This window comes from Amphibalanus amphitrite, unplaced genomic scaffold, assembly GCF_019059575.1.
Source record: "Amphibalanus amphitrite isolate SeventyFive unplaced genomic scaffold, NRLGWU_Aamphi_draft 000843F_arrow, whole genome shotgun sequence".
In the NCBI taxonomy this organism is placed as follows: Eukaryota; Metazoa; Arthropoda; class Thecostraca; order Balanomorpha; family Balanidae; genus Amphibalanus; species Amphibalanus amphitrite.
In genome coordinates this window covers 155,450-176,714 of record NW_024882337.1, presented here as the reverse complement: position 1 = coordinate 176,714, position 21,265 = coordinate 155,450, and the positions used below count along the sequence as shown (strand labels likewise).

At 51.4% G+C, this 21,265-nt stretch overlaps 1 protein-coding gene across 2 annotated transcripts; it reads right to left on the bottom strand.

The window, feature by feature from the left end:
- Positions 1–345: 345 nt before the first annotated feature.
- On the bottom strand, positions 346–15,530 carry LOC122366991. Of its 2 annotated transcripts, none has more exons than XM_043339726.1 (7): positions 15,110–15,530; positions 9,765–9,967; positions 8,471–8,744; positions 7,511–7,679; positions 4,905–5,059; positions 2,575–2,722; positions 346–637 (listed from the first exon to the last, which is right to left on the bottom strand). In XM_043339726.1, the coding sequence occupies exons 1-7, from the start codon at positions 15,437–15,439 to the stop codon at positions 537–539; spliced, it is 1,380 nt and encodes a 459-aa protein (XP_043195661.1). In that variant the 5' UTR covers positions 15,440–15,530; the 3' UTR covers positions 346–536. The 2 variants fall into 2 exon arrangements, with proteins under 2 accessions (XP_043195661.1, XP_043195662.1); XM_043339727.1 differs by having other exon boundaries at positions 7,520–7,679.
- Between the last annotated feature and the right edge of the window lie 5,735 nt (positions 15,531–21,265).

Below are 21,265 nucleotides of genomic sequence, written 5' to 3'. Positions count from 1 at the left end.
AACCCTCGCACGAGCAGAGCACATTTCGTTTACCATAATGCTGCATGACACAACAGCCTCAGGTTCTTTCGCCGCAACTTCTGCGTCGGATATACCCGATAAATCGTTCGCAGTGTAGTTGACTATTAAAGGCATCAGAGCAGTGGTCTTCGAGCCCTCCCATCGGCCGTGCACATCTCGGAACCCGCTCCCATCGGCCGTGCAGATCTCTCTGAGCCGCCTGCCGGCGGCGCCCCAGAGCCGAGCGGGCCCCCATGCGCATACCCCGGACGCGAGTGACGACACTGTGACGTCACCCGCCCGGGCTGTGCGTAGCGTGTAGCACTATTGGGAATTTGCTTCCGGGTCCGGGTCCAGCCGCCGCCGTCGGTGAGCGTCAGTGACGTAACAGTCGATGGCTTCGCGGCCGCACACGTCCGGACAGGTCCCGGCCGTCTCCCGGTCGGGTGGGATGGACAGCAGCGCTGCGCGGGCGCCGCGCCGGCCCCTGCTGGCCGGAGGATGCCCGAGTGACCCCGGCGGTGACCGGCGGCCGCTCACCCTGATGAGGAGAGCCGCACCAGGCCGAAGAAGCTGCGGTCCCAGAGCAGGATCGAGTACCGGTTCGGCTCCAGGTCCCGGATGCTCACGGCGTCGCCTGTGAAAACGGACAGAGATCGCGGTCAAGGTCGGCCGCGGCTCGGCAGCGAGAGTGACCGGTAACAGCAGTAACGTCCGGGAGCCGCCGGCCGGCGGGCCATGGGACGATGTAATTAGGTGAAAAGCTAACGAGCTGAAAACGGCAACGTCAGCCCGCGTGAGCAAATAGCGGCTTGTGATTGGCAATAGACGCTTCTGGCATGCCACAAGGATTGAGAAATGTACCGAAACGTTGACTGCCAGACATAAGTAAGCTTAAATTTTATGTTTTACGTTAAATAAAATATATTTGCTTGAGCAGCTGTGCATAAGACAGGATGCGTTTTGCTTTCTCAGCTGTTGCATTGTGTGCCGAGAAGTTTAGACGGAATGCATTCGTTTAATGCCTGTTAAAAGTTAAATATGACTAAGGTTTTTTAGATTTGGTTCAGCAGCCAGCGCTCCCCTTCGTAGTCTCGTCGGAATTCGTCTCGACAAAACAAGCCTGACACCATGGGCATGCCAATCCCTTCTGCGGTGTATGAAAATGATTATGCAGCGAGCGCTAGATAAGGTATCTTGTTTTGGGTGTTTTCGGTAAAAAGCAGTAACAAGTTAGAGCTGAGCGTCTATGTGAAGCGGTTGCCGCCTAAGGAGGCCGTCACGGTGTGGATGCTCGGCCGATTTCACACGTGATAGGGCCGACGTGAACCGGGCATTAAACAAGGCGTGGAGTGGGTGCCGTCCAACAACCCGCGTCGGAAGTAGTAAAGCCCGGCGCATTTTAATAAGGATGAGTCTTAAAATGGGAGTGACACCAGAGAACAAGCTGAAGAACAATGACACTGTACCACAGAGGACAGAAACACGTTAATGGTATTAACAGCACGGGTGCTCCGATGGAGTTATTGCTCTTGCGGTCAAGCCTTTCTCACTTTATGGCTCGATGTCATGCTGCCAACTTAATGCGGCTATTTTTTGCGGTAAAGCGGGGGCGAAGAGCGGACGGAAATTCGCGACAAAATTCACAGGTGTAACGCGGAAAACTGGATTCTCAAAGCACGAAAAAGTCGCCGCTGACCCACCGGCGTCGGGTAAGGAAGGTTGGGAAGCCGCGGCAGTGGCCAGTGGTTGACCTTGCTACATTAATTTTAAAACGAACACAACTAGACAGGGAGCGCTAACCTGCGTTACCAAGCAGAGAAGTTACATTGGAAAACATGGATTGCGTGCTAAGGTGTCAGAAGTTCCCAATAGAATTGTAAAAACAGGCCCAAACAGGGGCAAATACAAGTATGTTTTGCTATGAGAGACAGCAGACGTATAAGGAAAGCTATGATATTATAGTCTCGCCAATATGTTTTTCATCGATGATATGTCAAGCTGGGAGCCTAATAAAATGTACTTTTCAAATCTTATTGTTACATCCAACGAGCTGCAATACATTGAAACTAGCACACAGCGATGCTTTTAAGTCCATTTACACTTCCGGAAGCCTTGGCGCATATGCATCCGCCCATAAGACGATCGCTTACTCCAGCGAACCATGCGATTTCTGACGATCTAATAACCACCCGAGCACGCTCTCCAAAACATCACCAGCCTCGTAACTGCATGATCCGCATCTTAACGCCTGTCGCCACACCCCGCAGATTTCACCCCTCCCTCGGCTGGCTGTGAGTCACGACGCCCGGGGCTCGACGCCACCCCACTCTCCCACGGCCAACAGAGGCGCCCAGCCGGCTGACGGTCGCCGACCGGTCACGTTACGGCTTCCGTAGCGCGCACGAGATGCCCTGGGGCACCGGCGCGGCGCGGGGTGGCACCTGGTGCCTGGCGGCGGAACGCGGAGCGGTGGACACTGGACGGGGAGGAGGGGAGAGGTACTATACGCAGGTGACTCACACAGGTATAGGTGACCGGGGGGGGGGGGGGTGTCCTACGCAGGTGACTCACCCGGCCCTAGGTAGGTGACGGCGCCCGTGTGACATGTGTTGATCTTCTCCTCGAGGTCGCTGGCCTCCATTGCGATGCACTTGGCCACGGAGCGGGCGTTCACCTGGATCTCGAACGCGTTGATGTCGTTGTCTTCTAAATAGTTTATCTGGGGAAAAAAGGAAAAACCGGGTGAGCACGGGAGCGCTAGACAAGCAGCAGGTTTAAATCAAATTACTTTTTAGACGAATGGGAAGCCGCAGATATGAATAAATCGATTCTCATTTTTACTTAACTCCGATAACGTTTGGCAATTGCGATGATTTAATGTTACATTTGTTTCGGCTATTGTGATAATCGCCCGTAAAAGACTGATAAGTTGTACCTAAATGAGATCATGTTATTACATAATCAGCCTTGGAAATTAGATGTTTGATAAGCTACTGCTTGCTACGGGTCCATGCAGCAGGCGAAGGCTAGAGGTAAGCCATGTTTCGTCAAGAAGACTAAATGGTCTTTGTAGAGACGAAGGAATGCCGAATGTGCGTATCAAGACGGCTGAAAAACGTAAGGCTTCTGGCTTAATTAATCAATAGGTGAATTTTGCACACTCCGTCAACGAGATGTCGCCTGCGTGTTAGTTTGTATATGGTGTATAGTGTCTCTGGTTTCCGTTCTTACGAGTGACGCTTTATTATAAACACCGTCTCTTCATTTCGCAACTCAGGATGTGCCTGTCGAAACATTTTGTAACGGCACACTAGCATAAGCACAGCTAGAGAAATCAACGCCAGTGTCCTGGTACGCCAAGGCCTGCAAACAATTTCATAAATTCCAGAACGTCCAGGCTCACCACGAAACGCGTGCACACATACGAGTACGCCACACGTCATGTCGCAAGCGTTCGCAGAAGTGCTGTTCTGGAGGCGCTAAGAGACAACCACCAGACCACAACACAGTCCAGTTGTTTGGCGTAGTGAGGAGACCCTCCCCCATTTTCCCGAACTGCCGTCGACCGCCGCTCCCCACGGCCCAGTGCGTGCGTGCGTCAAATCTAAACATCTGGCATTTCTTATTGGGAGTCTGGATTCTGCTCTTGACATTGAGGCGCGGAGTACCGCTGAGCGAGCTGTGATAAAATAAACAAACGCTCGTCCAAGACCGGGCGCTGAGCCAACAAACTCCGTAGTTACTCTGCTCGAATGTTCCGACCCGCCTGACTCGACCGGGCTCGGAGACAGTCGCTCGCTGCGTGCGTCCAACGCGCTGCAGGAAAACTCGGACATGCTTTCCTGTGTGGATCACTTCTGGAAACTTGGCATCAGCCCCGGTTCGGGCCGGAAGCAGACAAGACGGGCGACGGGAAACCGGGGTCGGTGGGCGATCTGCGACGAACCGGCTGACTGTCGCTTCCCTTCCAGCCGGAAAAATGACGTTATGCGAGCGGCAAGAGCCGTCTTTGGCAGAATTCGGGAAGCACTGTGACCTATCTCAAAGCGCAGTGGTCAAGAGGAATCCTGTGACAAATGATGACGCGTAGCTAAAATCGGCACATCTCGTCATAGCCGCACAGTACTGCATCCGCAAACGTCATGCTAAGTGAATTCCCGGACTGCAAGAGCAGCAAATTCGGTTTCTTTGTCTCTTTGTGTTATGGAGGAATCTCCACAGAATTGTGTTACCACCGACGCAGTGGTCATGTTGCGTTGCGTAATGGTACAAAATATCGCGAACGAAAGGCTGACTGTATCCCATGTAGCCAGAAAGTTATTCCTGTTTCTCATTGACAAATTATTCATGGTCTGCTCCCTTGATAGCCCATTTTATCCTCCCAATCACCTTGAACGGATGATTTGACCGTCACCGCGGCTGTTGACAACTGTCTTATCAACGATCTAATCAGTGTCCGTGAAGCCTAACGGCTGAAATTGTTTTAGCTCCGCATCAAACCGACAAACTTATTAATGTTGTAGTGACTGTCAAACGGATGTGACGCTTGTTTGATGTCTCATTCAGAGGGAAATTTAATCAGATTCCCAAGGATGATTAGCGTGATAGCAATGGGTGTGACAGTCACCAATGCTATCAGCTAGGGATCATGCGACACAATAGCCATTAGAACTACTTAGGTATCTAAAAGCCTCAGACACTGACCACAGAAACTACCGTCTTCCTTGGTCGACGCATGATATTCACGGGAGTTTTGATAGAAAGCAAACTCAGTTCCTACGTGTCGCGTAGTCTGTCAGTCTTATACTGATTCCACGAAGTCTCCGTACACATACTGCATAGTCTCCCAGTCTCTAATGATGCCGCTAGTCTCTCAGGCTATCTCATCTCTTCTCACTCACCTGTGCATACAAATAGTAGAGCCCCGGCGTTGTGACGGTGACCTGGCCACCGTACAGCTGGAAGCTCTCGTCACACCGCTGTTCTTCCATCCAGTCGGCAGGCCGCCAGTCGGCGAACATGCCGTCGGGGTTGGCGTTCCTCAGCCGGCCGTTCCCTGAGGAGAGACAGACCCGGGCCCACTCAGTCCAGCTGCCAGGGACGGTGGACTGGCAACCAGACAGGCACTAATACCGGGGTGGGTATCCCCGACAGGCAGGGAGGGAGGGTGAGATGTCGGAAATGATGCTCCACGATGCGAAATCAGAGATGCATCCCAGTGCGTTCGTATACCACCCAGTGAGCCGGAAAATATCAGGGGTAAAGTGAAGGAAAGGTTGAGTAGAATAAATAAGATATAAATGCGGATGATGTCGGCGAAATGCGAGCTTTGGATATGGTAAAATCAAACCGTTTATGTAAACAAACAATTTTGCATAAAAAGAAGCCCGGAAAGGATTTTGACCGAGATGAACATAATGAAAAGGGCATAAACTTATAGAGATGGATAGAAACGACGATATAGACGAAAAATGATACCAGGTCGGAGCGGGAACGGGGACGGAAAATGCAGACAGAGGTTGGGACAGGGCCAGTTGGGTCAGCCCGGGCACTCAGCAGTGCACGGCACGCGGGCAGGCATGCGTGGTTCCCGTCATGCTCCAGACGCAGCCGTCCCGCTGCACTAGTGGCCGAGCCCCAGTCGGCGACGGCGTGCCCCGATCTCTATCACGGGCATTGTTGACAGGGCCATTGTACGACCGTCAAGGCTTCAGTCTCCACGGCTGGCCGTCTCGTTAAACAAGCAACAAAAATGACGGGCATGTCTCTTTCCGGTGAGGTGTTATAAAATGCAGGGATGTGGGATTTGAATTGCCTCAGAATCGGTTCAATTATGTTTATATGGATAAGGTAAAGGAAAACGGAGACAAAATATACAAAGCAAACAATGACATTGAATATCAATCAACAAAATAAAGCTAAATGATTAAAATGGGTGAACATGTGTTAAAACTGTGCAAAAAGATCCCCAAGGCGAAGTTAAACGAGTCCATTTGCAAAATAATTCGAGCAATTTATTCTTAATCATGTTTTCTTCAAAGTTTGTTGATATTTTGTTGTGGCCAATTTAAAATTGACGTAGAAAAAGGCAAAAGCAACAGAAAACATATTGCGATCGTTCCAATAAAACGGTAGCACAATAATAAATCATAAGAAACATTTTGGATGTTGAGCAAAACAATTCCAAAAATCCAAGAATCCAAAGATGGTAGTCCAAAATTTATGGCATTGTTTTCGACGCACCATTAAGCTAAACAATATTTTTTGGAAGAGGAACAGTTATACTTAATACCAAATAGCGATAATGTTTACCACATATTAAATGCACAAAATCTTTTAAAGGTAGTGTGCCAGCTTTCCTGGACCGTATGGAGTTAATGGCCCAGATAAGGAGAACCGGATTTTTAGAACTTATCCATACCTTCAAAACTCATGGAAACGTCTTAAATTCTTCAAATTTTGAGTACCCCAGTGCGAAATTCGCCCCGACGGGTTGTCGGTCGTACCCCAACCACATTTCACACCACTATGAACAATAAATGCACACACTGAAATCGCTATTACCGATAGGCTCATCCAATCAAGTTTCGATAAACCCGCTCATCATCATCTCCTGCGGTTTCGAACACGCCTGTTAGGTGGTGCGGTAGACCGCGCCCAAAGCCAGGGCCCCGGTAACGTGAGGTAGCCGAGTCGGGGCAGCGTGCGCTGACCCAAGCCGGGGCCGCGCGTCCTCCCGGTGTCATGTGATAGCCCGGGGCTGCCCGCGGGGATGCGGTAGACCGCGCCCAAAGCTGCGGCCCCGGCTTGGGTCAGCGCACGCTGCCCCGACTCGGCTACCTCACGTTACCGGGGCCCTGGCTTTGGGCGCGGCTTCTGCTCATACTTTGTGGTGCGGTGGTGGTGCGTCGGGCCGCGCGCTCTGACTTCGGCCAAGAAAAGTGCGTCAGCTGATCATTGTCATTTCTGCCACTTGCGTGTGGTGAGATGGGGTCATAACTTTAGAGACGGCTGTTTCATATAAATTATTTTACATTAAATAATATTTCAAACCATAAATTAATGTTCGACAGCCAAATTAAAGAAACAATACCAATATAGGCCTACAGTTTAAATTCGACATTGTGTTGTCTACGATTAGACAGCTGATAACTCATTCCCGTACGTCGTAACTCTATAATGACCTTTGCTTATTGTCACATGTGCGCCGCATTCGCGATTGTTGCCGACGCCTGTTTGCAGGTGAGCCCACTACAGTTGTTATACATATCGAAAAACCGATAAACTTTTAGGCGAAAAGGGCACTATTCCAGGCCCATTTTTTATTTTCTTTGCGATATTAGGTAAAAACAGAAGCTTCTTATCCTAGGAAAAATAAAATGGGAAATCTTTCAAAGGTGGCACACTACCTTTAACAATCAACCATTATCCGCGAAATGGACTCGAAAGCCAGCGAGCACATGCCTTCACCCACAAACTACCATGCTAACAGTGGACAGATAAAAACCTTCACTACCGCCATAGGAGGACGTCTTGCGGCTGAGCTGTGACACGTGTCCCTCGAAGTGCGCAGCGACGCAGCCGGTCGCCGCCTGCTGCTGGTGCGGCTTCGCTCCTCCGTGCAGGCCGGGCACGAAGGCGGTGGGCGAGCCGCGCGCTTCCAGGACTGGCGCCGCCTGTACGAACATGGGGTAGGAGTTAGGGGAGGCGCGACGGAGAAGGGTTGTGGAAGGGGAGCTGGGTAGAATGGTAAATGTATTGGGTTGGAAATAGAGAGACGTTTATGAAACGAGCAGAGACGAATCAAAGTGAGAGCTTTTGAGATGGAAAAAACTTGAAAGTTACACTGAAATGAGTGGCAGTGATGCACACAGAGTGATGGATGAAATGAGAGACAAAAGAAACGAAGTGATGAAGAGATGAGCGGTGACGTGCAAAACACTTGAAATGAACATGCTCAGCGCTAGCTCACTAGTGCAAAAACATACGGTGCATTCTAACGTGCGCTGTTCTAAAAACTACGTGCGGTAAACGACATTCGCATTTCGTGCGGTTCTCCGTGATGGCGCAGTACGCTGACAGGGTGGTGGGAAAGAGTGCAAACGCATGCAGCTGCCTTATTATTTCGGCAATTTGTACCTAGTTGATGTTTGGCTGATGACGTTTAATACCAGACAAGTGTTAAAAATCAACCCAAACATGCCAACGCAAAATTTGCCAAAAAGAGACAAATTGCCTTCATCTGAGTGGGACAGTGGGACATCATTCATCATTCATTAGTAGGCATTAATATCCACGGTATTAAAGCTATAAACGTCTCCCCTTCCTTTCAAAACTCGTCAGTGACCAAACACAGCACCACAAATCGGTTACCGAACTTCTCGCACTCCCCCATCTCAGTTAGGTCCCTGGTGCGGCGCGTCCATGCGGTTAGCCGCCCTGTTCCCGCGCTCGGCCCGTCCCTGACCTGTCGATTCCCAGTTTCGTTGGCCCGGCCGCCCCCCTCGGAGCGGCGCCCGCCAGCGGCCGCTCGGGTCAGCTCGTACGCCTTCGCTCCGGCTCCCTCGCCTCGCTCGCGACTCGTGTTTCTTACCCGGGAGCGGCGGTGCAGCTCGCCGGGCGCGACGGCGCGCCGACCTGTCGGGCCCGACGCGGCGCCGCCCGGTGACCTGTCGTCGCCGGAGGCCGCGGGCGCGTCCGTGTTGACCCGGCCGAACCGCACCTGGTATGCGGCACTGCTTCTGCGCGGACACCGGCCCCAGACTGTCAGTGCATGCAGTGGAGAGAGCAACGGAACAGCGTGCATCGGACAACGACCTGACACAGGTAGAGGGAGTACGGGAGAGGCGCTCGTGGTGAGATGACTGACGCGGCCTTGGCGTGGCCGGTCGGGCGGGTTGAACGGACTCGGACAGAGGATGGGAGCTGTAGGCAGAGGATGGGAGCTGTAGTAACCTCCCACTGAGAGCGAGAGTTGCACGGAGTGGACCGCTGAGGCGGAACGGGCCGGTCAGTTCCCTGAATGGAGCAGTGAGGCTCTCACTTCTGAGCAGCACGGGACGTTTATGCATGCAGGCTCGGATCAGCGGGGAACCGGTTGTTGGGCTAGGTCAGGTCGCCGTGCCAGCACAACTGGCAGGGGCCGCTGCAGAGCCGGTGGGATCAATGACCAGTGAATGGGGGCGTGGTGAACGGATTTGGTACTGGCAAAAGGAGCGGCGTTTCGCTAAATGACAAGGTTTGACATGGGAGGGGAGTAAAAATATCGAGGCATTCGGTGAACCGATAAATTTAAGCATCATTGAATACAGTACGGCGATTTTAAACTGGACCAGCAAAATTTTAGCCGACAACCGGTAAGTAACTGACTTTCACAATAATCGTCATGAACCCGGTCCAAAACTATCCGCATTAAGCTACAGATACTGATCTCCATTCAAGTTTTATTCAATGCAAGGCACAAGTGAGTCACCACAGTTAGAGGAAGAGCAGCGTAACATCAACCTAATCAAAATGGTCTGAATCAGAGTAAAACCCGTCCCCAAATTCCCACGGCCCGTGGAGCAGACAGTTTGGATTTGCAGGGCTGAAACGGAAGGTTTGTCTACTCGACAGAGCTCTGCTGGTGGAGAATACGGGATAATGCAGTCACGGGCGAGGACTAGAGGACTCGACGGGCTGGACTCGAGGCTACACGGGAATTGGTCTCAAGGCTGAAAGGTGGAGAGACGGGTGGATACGATGTTCCTGGGCCTACTGACCTGTGGTGGGCCCGGATGGAGGGGTCGTCGACCTGGGGGTCATCGGTCGGCGGTGGTCCCTCGCGCTGCGCCTGGAGGGTGCCGTACAGACTAAGGCCCTGGCTGGGGGTCCCACTCCGGAGACCGTACGGCTCGTCAAGGATGGGCACGCCGTCGATGGTGCGCAGTGGGTCTCCCACCGACCGTCGCGAGCGGAGGAGGGCCTGAAACACGTGCCACCGAACTACTGTCACCGACTGGAATCGACTTCGATTGGGATCCGAGGCATACCCGGAGTAGGTATCCCGGGGCTGTCTTTAGCGGGGCTCTGCAGGTTGTCGCTACTCGAGTAGATCTAGAGAGCGAATCGAGCATTTCTCGAACGTCACTCGTGATCTCTTCGAGTGATGTAATTCTCTGACTCTGTTGAGCGGTTTTGACGGATACAGGTGATCCTCAAGAAACCTTGAAGATCTTTACGGATTTGGGGTCTCCGATTAACAACGTTCTTGCCGCTTGCGTTTATGTTGTTTGCGGCTTAAGTCGCCAGAAGTTGATGAAGCCGGCACAATAAAACCAAACAAAATTAGAAGCGTCGGACGACAAGAAACCTCAAAAGCAAAGGACCAGAGCAAAGCATGCCAAACGACGACAGTCTACCAAACCACACGGAGCGTTCGCTGACACAAACCACACCAAGTACAAAAGCGCCCAAGTGGAATAAGCCCCGACTCGGAACAATGAACCGTTGTTAGCAGCATCGCTCGAGCGGACGGCGGAGTCTGGTCGCCACCACACTACCCATCACCATGGACAAAAGCGGACCACACCTTGCCCTGTTATTGAGCCATCAGACAAGGAAAGACCAACCGTACAAGATCGCGCCTCCACCCGCGTCGCGCGACGCATAAAAACGCCATCACACAAACTGCGCTTTACAGACCGGTAAAACCAGCCATAAACTATCGAGCGGCCTTGCGGCTGACCAGCGCAGCCCTCTGCGGTCTGGGCCCGGTCGGGGTCCATGCAGTGACCACCGAGACGTCTGAATCGGTGCAGAATTTGCACCGTGGTTTCCGGCGCCGCGGGCGGACGGGTCGGCCAGAGACGAACGGGGCTCTATCAGGCTGCGGTCAGATCTCGGCTGCGGTCAGACACCCACGACCGGCGCCGGGAGCGCCGCCGATGAGGTGCCGCCTAACACAGACAGGCGAGAGATCTGCCACTTTAAAGAAATGGTACGGAACGTCGATACGGCTTACAAGGGGCTCCTCGGTCGGTATTTGCATTATTTACATGTCGTTGCTGCGCCTCGCAATGAAACGGAAGGAGCAGGCGTGGAGTCCTTCCGCTTCCGCGTCTTTTCTTTCTTTCATTCAAGGGTTCATACAACTGCCACATTCATTCACCACACCTTTGAAGATCGCATGCATTCCTCGTCAATATTGCACACCCCTTACGAGCTACGAGTGACCCAGCTCCTGGAATCATAACAGCTTGTACTCGGTCCAGCCAAACATAAATACTGAATCATGAATGTGTTCCGCGAATCTGGCCCGCTGTGCAGTCATGCATGTGTCAGTCACGAAACGGTCGCTGCCACCTGGATCGGCAGACGACAGCCGCTCAAAAAATACCTGAGGTCGCACAGGCGGCTGTCTGGGGCCGTTAGACGGGCAGCTGAGGAGTCCAGGGCTCCTCAGACCTGGGAGGCAGCTCGTAGATTGCCCCGCCCGGCCCGGGCGGAGCTCGGGACGGCAGCAGGTGCGTCGGCGGGCGCCGTGGAGCGCCGACCGACCCCACCTGCTGACCGGCGCAGGTGCGAGCACCGCCACACTCCCAGACGGCGGCCGCTCGGAGCCATAAAGGCTGCGCAGCGCGGACGAGGTGCCGGCCACCGACAGGTGAGCCCGGTGATTTTGGAGGGTAACGTCTAAGGCTAACGTCTGCTGTGACCGCCTCCCCAGCGGCTGCAGTTGGCGCCAGACGAGCCGTTAGCTACGGCCGCGCGCGGTGTGATCGTTGGGCTTTGTTTGAAACACCAAGGAGTGGCCGAGGCGTGGTTTTATGAGCAATTTTACTTGTCGTAGTGTCTAGAAATGAGTGTATGCGTTTAGTCTGGAGAACACTGGCAAAGACTTACAAAACGATTTCTTCACCAGCAAAGCCCCGAAAATGTCTAAACACAGAAGTACCGGCGTCTGAGACGAAGCAGATGTATAAATAATCGAGCGTGTTTTTATTCCTCGACAAACTGACCCCAGCCAAGTTCAGTGCTAAGGTCTCCTTTCAAGGTCGGTATTTCGCCACGTGGTCAAAGCACTAAACGCGAAAAGTGAACCAACAATCACAATTGGTCAATGATCTTTCAATATTATTCACTTTCCCACACGCCAAATGGGGGTCGTTGAGCCTACTCATGCTAGAAAGTGTGCTTTGTGTCGTTTTTCGTCGCTGAAACGAGTAACGGAAGGCATGCAGGAGAACGTCGCAACACCCTCAAAAATTGTTCGTCCTTGCCATGTTCTGCAGTGGCGTGCAGCGCAACTTTTAGGTCTCGGCCGCGTGTTTGCGACAATGTAGCACCCAGAAGCCGGTTTGCAGGGTCGTTGGTGGCCGAAAAATCAACGGCAAGGAAATTGCTCACGGCCAGAAGGCCGCCAGCAGATTATAGATTTGTATGTTTTTCACAGCCATGTGTCAATTTGACGGTAATTTTCAGATGTTCCCCGGCTTATTTTCCCCATTGTGTTCATTAGTAGCTTGAATGATGACACCCGACACCAATCGGTATTGTTTTGATGGCTCATCGATCATGTCGATCACCCTCTGTCTCTATGCCGAAGGGGACAAACTGTCAAGTTACAGATAGAAGCAACGTCAAGAGGCCATTGGAAAGGTGCGAGCACTTCATTGGGTGGGGTCGAGTTGCTTTGCAATGAAAACACGCCAACTGCATATACGTCTGCTATTAAATATGAGGTATAAACAAATTCAAGCACAAATCACAAGCTTACTAGAAAATCAGCAAAACATTGGTCAATTTTGCACGACCCATAAGCCAGGTGGGAAAACTTTCAAGCAAGTAATAGTTGAGAACTGTGGAAAGCACCCTGCAGTTGATCCATTTTCCATATAACGTGCCTAAAGCGGGTTTAGTAAACTGTCCAGTGCAAAGCACTGGCGACCGACAGGGCTGGTGCACAAACGGTTCATGGCAGCGCGGTTCCACACTGACACAATAGCCGGTGTCACAGTGGACAGCAGCCTTCAGTCGATTCAGTCTGCCGTCTTGATACGGACGAAATGCGGTGTGGGAACGGTATGCTGGATGAAATAATAGCGGGCGCAAAAATAATATTTAGCGTATCAGAAGCCGAAGGCTTGCGCGATGTAGGTGTGGAAGTAGTTATATTTATTGTAAATTGGTAACTAGCTGAGACGTCGAAAGACAAAAAAGTCAAATTTAACAGATTACAAAATTTAGCCCGGTGTTGTACTACGATATCATGTTATACGCCGATGCTTATATGAGGGAGACTGACAGTGAAAAGCAATACCTATGGCAATACCACACGCTATTCCCCTTTAGATGTCACTGCATCGTCATGATGTTCGGCACTTGTTCGGAAAGTGAACTGTCGCGTACCTAAACCTATGTGTGTGCTAGCGAATTCCAGGGCAAGACTTAGTTTCCCCGGAAAAGATAGTACTCGACAAGTGATACAAAAAAGGGTGCAGTCCGTATCGTTCCCGGGTGAATAATGAACAGGTGGTGGGCGATTAGCAAATCATAAAACACGTTAACATACAATCGGCTCGCGATTAGCTCGAGGTTAATGGTAATTAAGATATACGTGTTTGCTACATAAATGATTCATGGAGTATAATACGTTTCATTTATTCTGCTTCGTGTTTGTGTCAATTTATCCTCGGCACACGAATCCAAAACGTTATTTGTTAAACAATTAGCTCGATTAGTAATTTTACGGACAATCTCATTGTTCCCCGACTGGAGTTGTACCAGAGCTCGTCACTACAGTAGCCGGCACGTGCCGTTTCTCACGCAATGTCGCGTGGTAATCAAACGGCACGAGCCAAACCTACTGCTCAATACCCTGAGCCGTGCCGGCTTAACCATGACTGGACAATTTTTGAGGCAGGTTTTCTGGAAACGCCACTCTACTAGAGCAAAAACCATTCGAGGGCGGGCTTTACATTCCTGGTCGCACCTTACGGTGGGGACACTAGCAACACCACCGTTTACCGACGTACCGCTCACCAGCCCGTTACATTTTCCACCGTTACTTTCCGTCCCACACACCACACACCCGGTTGTGATATTCTAAAACAGCCCATTAATCATCACATCACAGAGAGCTAGCTCATCACGCGGCCGCTGGCTTTCCTGGTGATAATTTCAGCCATCGTTGCGGAAAGGCGGGCACATGACTGGGGGCCGCCGCGGCGCCCCCGTCGCGCACCGATGCTCATCGGCGATTGTATCGGTCACGTTCAGCGCCATACACCCGCGGTAAGGCAGATTAGGGAGTGCAGATAGCGGTCGCCGTCTCCGCGGAAGTGGACTGGTTTGTCGGAGTTTAACCCGTCCGCGATGGCGCCGAGCGGTTTGACCGGGAGCCTGGCCTTAACCGCTCCTGGATTAACGCGAACGATTTTAGTGTTTAATTCCGAAACGATAAGCTCGTAGCTGCTTGGGAGTGTATATAGACGAAAGCGTTATCATTATTTATTAAGCGAGCTAGACCGTTATGGTTGAAAATCAACATAATAAACAACAAAACCTAGCAAAGATTTTGATAATTAGAAAGTGCCCATTAACTTGGAACTTAAAAATAACAAAACGAGCGCCACCACCAAACGAAAAGATGTCCATCACCAAAGCCCATTGAACTTAAATAGACCATCACCAAAGTATGAAGCATCTACACTAATGTGCAAGAGGAAAGGAGCATTAGTGAAGTAAACCACACTTCTCAATGTCTGTCAAAACACAATTTCTTTTAAAAGCCTTTTAAAAAGTACGAAATAATAATGCCTGAATGGTCAATTAATGCTAATAAATGAATAACAATAAATGACTTTGAGGTTAAAACAATGAGTGATACACGATATCAATTCTAATGATTGCCTCATCATCCTGAAGATTCGAGGCTAAAATGAAAGGTAGGTACATCTTGCAGCGCCTTGGCTTCAAGTTACCAATAAGATAATGCTGACCGGCTGACATATTGTCAATGATTGCTGACAAAACTAATATCTAGGAAACGGAAACTGCAAATAGCGGACAGTCAGTGAAGAGACTGGTGCAGAATGCGAGCGCTGCTGGACGGCTCAGCCCTTACCGATTCGTCGCCGCCGACGTCTGTCGCCTCGTCGAGCCGCGGCCCGTCGGGCGCCTCGCTCTCGAGCCGGTCGAGCCTCATCTGCAGCTGCGCCAGCTGCCTCTGCAGCTCGGCGCCTTGTCGCAGCCGGTGCAGCTCCACAAAACCCAGACAGAGACAGCAGGCGGCCAGTGTGAGCAGTGTCAGCACCCGGCCCAGCGGACAGCAGGACCGGCGCGCCGGGGCGGCACTCTCCTCAGCCGCCGCCGCCGCCGCCGGCTCCACTGTGACCCGCTCCAGACTGGCGGCCTTCTCGGCGGCCACGTCCCCTCCTCTTGAGCCGAGCGCCATGGCAGAGACGTCCGTCCAGCGGGTCCGTGCGAGCGCAACTGACACTGACCAGCGCGGCACTCGACGCACGACCCGTCGCCACCTGCCTCTGGCCTGGGCGACCGGCGCGATTTGAGGTGACTCCGGCGGCGCGCCGAGTCGGAGGCGCCGTCCGCCGGTGGCGCCGCCTGGCCGGAGGAGCCTCCGCGCCGCCTCCTCCTCCGCGCCTCCTCCTCCGCAGCCACCGGAAGCTGGACCAGAGGGAGCGGGAGCCCAGCGGTGCCCCACCGCCCGGGGTCAGGAGCCGCCGGCACGTGCGGGGATGTTTGTTGATTTTCAGCAGGACCACATGCGTCGTGGTGCTGCCCAGAGACAGGCTCCCAGGCAGGCTCTGACGGATGTTCGGGAGAAATTTGTGACAGAGAAACACCGAGAATAGATTCAGACGCAGATGCAGAGGCCCCTGGCGGGTCAACTGGGCAGATGAGACGAGTTCCGTGTGTATTTTGCAGAAATTAACCGATAAATGACCGTGCCACCCCAGAGATGACGCGGCTGTCTGTTTGTGACCTTTCAGCTGAGGGATTTTAGTGAGAACGGCTGGGTGATTTGTTAGCTACCCGAGCGTCACAGGGCTCAATCATTGTTTACATTGCATTCATCTCGTACCAGGGTCGGCCGGTCACTCAGTCAGTGAGGCCTCATAGTAAACAACTGCTGCAGGCTAAAAATACGTGACCTCTGACGTGACGTTTGGCTGAATTGTTAGATGGTAAACATCAAATGACCCGCAACGGGGCCGGTGGTTTGAGTGAAATGAAAGGTTGAGTTCTGCGTCCTATTTTGTGACGTAAAAGTAAGGAAAATTAAATTTATGTAATAAGAGTTTCAAATAACCTTTTCCTCGATAATTAATTGGAAGTGCAATAAAAAGTAAATCTTATATTTGCAAAAATTAAATTGAATTTAAATTAATTTACTTTACTTTAATTTAATCTAATTTAAATTTAAGTATAACTTTTTGGCTCCTATTTCTGATTTATATTATGAGGTTACTGCTTATTCTAATATTATTATTATTCATCATGAGCCTCAAGCAGAGTATCAGCCTTTTAAGAAAAATTAAATTGTGCAACCCTGGCCGCCACTGTCTCTGGATCGCACAGTGCATCGGTATTAGGGAAACGCTTTACGATTGAAGAAAGGAAATAAGAGGAGAATGCTTTGGAGTGGTATAAGAAGCAGCGTAGGCATATAACTAGAAGCAGCGGCAAGTCATCAATAGGAGACATACGGCTGATATGAAAAGTTATTCAACGAAACACTATTGATTGAATTCATTTCGTCATCTGCCAATCAGCAATACCTTCCAAGCCACGAACCAATGTTCCCACAAATCCTTCCATCTATCTAAGGCCATCTTTGAGTGAAGCATTGATTCCTTCGTCACGACGTCCGTCGATGGGATGACATCAACCCATGTTCGACACCTGCGACAGTGTGCGTGTCTAACCTTACCTCACGCATCTTCCTTACATCGATCCGGCGTGCTGCGACGCGTCCCGCTACAAACGGTCCGTTTAGCGGCACCGTGCAGGTCTGTTCCTGCCAGGCATACGGCGCACCAAGGGCTCTCCTCTCTGCCCCCTGTGGTGCAGTCAATTAGCGCGTGGGACCGGACCGGTGAACTCGGAAGGGCGGCCTTTCGTGGGTTCACACGTGTCTGTATGGGGAACACTACGCGTTCGTGCCCCAACACGCGCCTGCTCGTTCCCCAGCGCGTGTCTGCTAGTTGTTACCACCCAACGGACCCTGTCTGGGTCCCCTAGCGGAACGTGTCCAAGGTCGCTGGTCCTATGGAAGGGGCTATCGATTTTCGACGGCACCATGTAGTTTAAAGGTCAATGCTCTGTGTGACAGAACACTAAAGTAAAATCAAACGTCGATTGGCAGTGGAAGGTTGAACTAGTTCAAGGACAATAAATAATCAATGAAAAAAGAACCAATTTAGGAATAAAATAATGCAAGCTCACTTAGCAGCGAGTCTTTGGTTACTTTAGCTTGGTTTCTTTCATAACTTCGTCTTTTTACAACCAAACCCAAGCGTCGACACTCGACAAGATGGAACATGCGGGATCATGTCCTGTTATGCTCTTACAAACGAGAGGAAACCAATTACAAAACAAAATGTATAGACGTGACTTGTGAGCTGAAGCGACCACATCAGTATACAATAGAAGGACAGAAATATATTGTAGTGCATATAATTACTGAAACCGTCTGAAGTGGTATGTGAGATTTTGGACACGTATGTTGGATAAGCCATGGGACCGTTTCAGCCCTATTGCGTCATAGAGCACAGGTGTGACCGTGCGCCCCACCACCTCGGACAGACGGGTTCTCACCGGGTCAGTGAGTTTTCCCGCCTTTTCCGGAGGTCGGCGGGAGACTCCCGCGGTGCCGGAGGGGTCACCGACTGCGGGACTCGGTGCGATGTCTGTGGGACTCTGAGCTGGTTTGTGGGACCGCCGGGCGGGTCTGTGGGACCCTCTGTGGGACCCTCTGAGCGCCGCGCTGACCCGGCACCTGTCCGCGCCCGGGAAGTGAGGAAGAGTCGTGGTCGTTTTCACGGTTACTGACACGCCCGCGCTCCCACCGGAGCAGCGGAAGTTGCGGCCTGTTCAGGTGAAGGTCAGACCATTGAAGTAACGGAGCGGTACAGCCGCCGGAAGTGACCTACACCCATCCTCAAGGGTGACAGGTCACCGGTACTGCGGGTGTCACCACTGCGTGAGCAGAGGAAGATGCACCCTTCACAGGCCACAGGACTGACCAGTGACCAGCTGCCCTTTGCCTGACTACAACTCAGAGGCGGAGCTTCCTATTCACTTGGTGGGGCGGCCGCCCCACCAACTTGCCATTTTGCCCCACCAATAAGAGTTTTGCCCCACCAACTTAAGCCGATTTACAGGACTTTACTGCCTAGCAATCCAATGTTTTTCGCATTGAGGAGCTTTGAAATGTCTGTGTAATGCAAAATATTATCTCTGTAATGAAAAGAATTGATTCATCGTTGTATTTTATCGAACTTAACAATCGGACATTGTAGGTTTGACAACTTTTTTGCCCCACCAACTTTCCTGGAAAAGCTCCACCCATGCTACAACTACTGACTGGAGTCCTAATCCGCTTACTGCGGCTAATCGAGAGGTTTAGGATCGACTTAGCTGATATCCTGGAAGTGGTGGGGTAGTGATCTGGAGGTGTGATCAGTGATGTAACTGGGATAGGAACTGGCTGAGTGCTGCAGGCTGCAGCGGAAATGTTATGTCATCTGTCAGATGGTGGGGTTTTATCGATGATGCTGGTCATCAGTAAATTGATGCTCATTGCTCATCATGTGCAGAGTTGCCAAGTGTTATGCCATTTGACAACAATTGGAATGGTTGATAAAAAAGGTGTTTTCTTTTCAGCAATGCCCAAATCGTTTGTTTTGATAGATTTATCTGCACCTGCATCTCCAAACGCAATTCAATTGCGGCAAACTAATTCTACGTGTAAAAATATCACACAAATTAAACGACGTTGAACGAACCGTCTGTCTGTCTGTCTGTCTGTGTGTCGGTCTGTCTGTGGGTCTGTCGGTCTGTCGGTCTGTCGGTCTGTCGGTCTGTCTGTCTGTCTGTGTGTCTGTCTGTCTGTGTGTCTGTCTGTCTGTCTGTCTGTCTGTCTGTCTGTCTGTCTGTCTGTCTGTCTGTCTGTCTGTCTGTCTGTCTGTCTGTCTGTCTGTCTGTCTGTCTGTCTGTCTGTCTGTCTGTCTGTCTGTCTGTCTCTCTCTCTCTCTCTCTCTCTCTCTCTCTCTCTCTCTCTCTCTCTCTCTCTCTCTCTCTCTCTCTCTCTCACCCTCTCCCTCTTTTCTCCCCCCAGTCCAGGTGGCTTTCCTGACCCGCTGTCTCTCCCTGTGAAGAGCCGCTGTCTCCCAGACCTACCGACAGCAGAGGTGCTCCTATCTGACACTGATATCGCTGACCAGATCCGATCTCCGAGCCACGACTGAGTCGTCTACAAGGTGTGAGTCTGTCTGATAGTATCGGAGCTCTGGCGACGTATACGGAGCCTTTTCTCAATGGGTGCTGCTCCCATATGTGCGTGTTTTTTTTTAGGTAAGTAGACATCTTGCTGTTACGCAGGTGGTCGATGCTCGGTGGCGCGTTGATGTGGGTATCGTGGCATGGCGTGTTGCATGACTATAGATATGTGATGATTAAATCTAATGAATGTACGTTTCATCAAGCAATCAGTTAAGCTCCATAACCGCTTTCTTTTTATACGGAAAGTTGACGGACCCATACGCTGGGGCGGCCATGCCTGGTCCAACAGCCCGCGGCCCTCATGACCTTGCGGCTAAGAGGAGGACCCCAGAGTCACACCACCTTCAGCTGACACGGTGCCACCGTGGCGCGACCTCTTGCGACGCCGCGGGCTCCGCCTTCCAGCGGAGACGCGGTCCTACGTGATAAGGAAACGCGGCATCGAACGAGCGTATGCACTATGCACTGTGCTGAATGTGCAAAGAACAAGTCAAGCCCACGGGCAACGTAACAGTGTCAATGTAAGTCCTTTCATCGGTGACAGACAGGTAAGCCATCCGATCAGGTAAGATGCGCCGGATGTTAAGCTATTAGCGTTGTAGATACCGGTGTAGTAAGGCTTTGTTTCTACTTGACATCATGCATCAATCAACTTATGACAGAGCATTGGCATATAAACGCTTCCGGCGCTCCATACCGAGAAGACCTATCGTGATGGATGGGATCATAGCGGGTTCAGGCTCTTCTGCAGACCGCAGCTGTGTTGTCATGTGGCTGTTTCAATCGTTAGCTTTCAAACGGTAAACGGAACTACCCACCTGACGACCAAATGTTCGTTTACCAAATCAGGTATCCTGCAATCGTATGCGACTGGGTCTCACACCGGGCTTGTTATAGGTCAATGTCATACAAATCTCACAACCGGTTTGCACTCCCAGTTGCATGAACGAAAGCGTCACGGCTTGGGCCTGGCGTCATGTATACCGTAACATCTGAACACGCTCTGAACCGGGCTCGAACCGCTACGGCGCGACGCCACCCCGGTTTCGTTTGTAGTCTGTCACCGGGGGGCGATGTAATCACGGTCTGTGAGGAGTGAGCGGTAACCCGGCGCTCAGGTTCTCCTTTCCGCCGCGTGTATGTACCGCTCGCTCTCAGACGGGGCAGGGTGTGCTGACACTATCTTCTGATGTGTATCTGGCCGCTGAGATGGGTGGGTACGGGGCTTAGACTACTGCGCAGTCTACTATCCCTCGGAACGTGTTCAGAAGACAGAGTTCGTGACGTTTGGTAACGCTTTTTAATGAGCTTTCGCAATCACCATTGATTTCATTTTAAGGCAGAGCAACCAAAAAAGTATTTTATAACTCGCTCGCTCGCTGCGCTCGCTCGCTCGTAATAAAAAGTTATGTTAAAGAACATGATAAGAAATAATTACGAGCGAGCGAGCGCAGCGAGCGAGCGAGTTCATACTGAATTAAGGGAAAATCCCGAGTATGAGCGGCCGGCCGGCCGCGGGGACGCTCTTCAAAAGCTAATATCTTAGGAACGGGACATCCGATTGACAAGCGGTCTTCTTTACTGAATGTCACTTGGACGTAAAAGTTCTGTGGTGTGATGGCCACCATGTGTTCTTGCCAACCACCGCACGTGGCGCGTGGTAAAGTTGGACATTTTTTAAGAACCCCCAAAATTGCAACCTCAATAACGGCACAACGGTTGGGCCGATTGAATTGAAACTCGGTACACAGTTAGG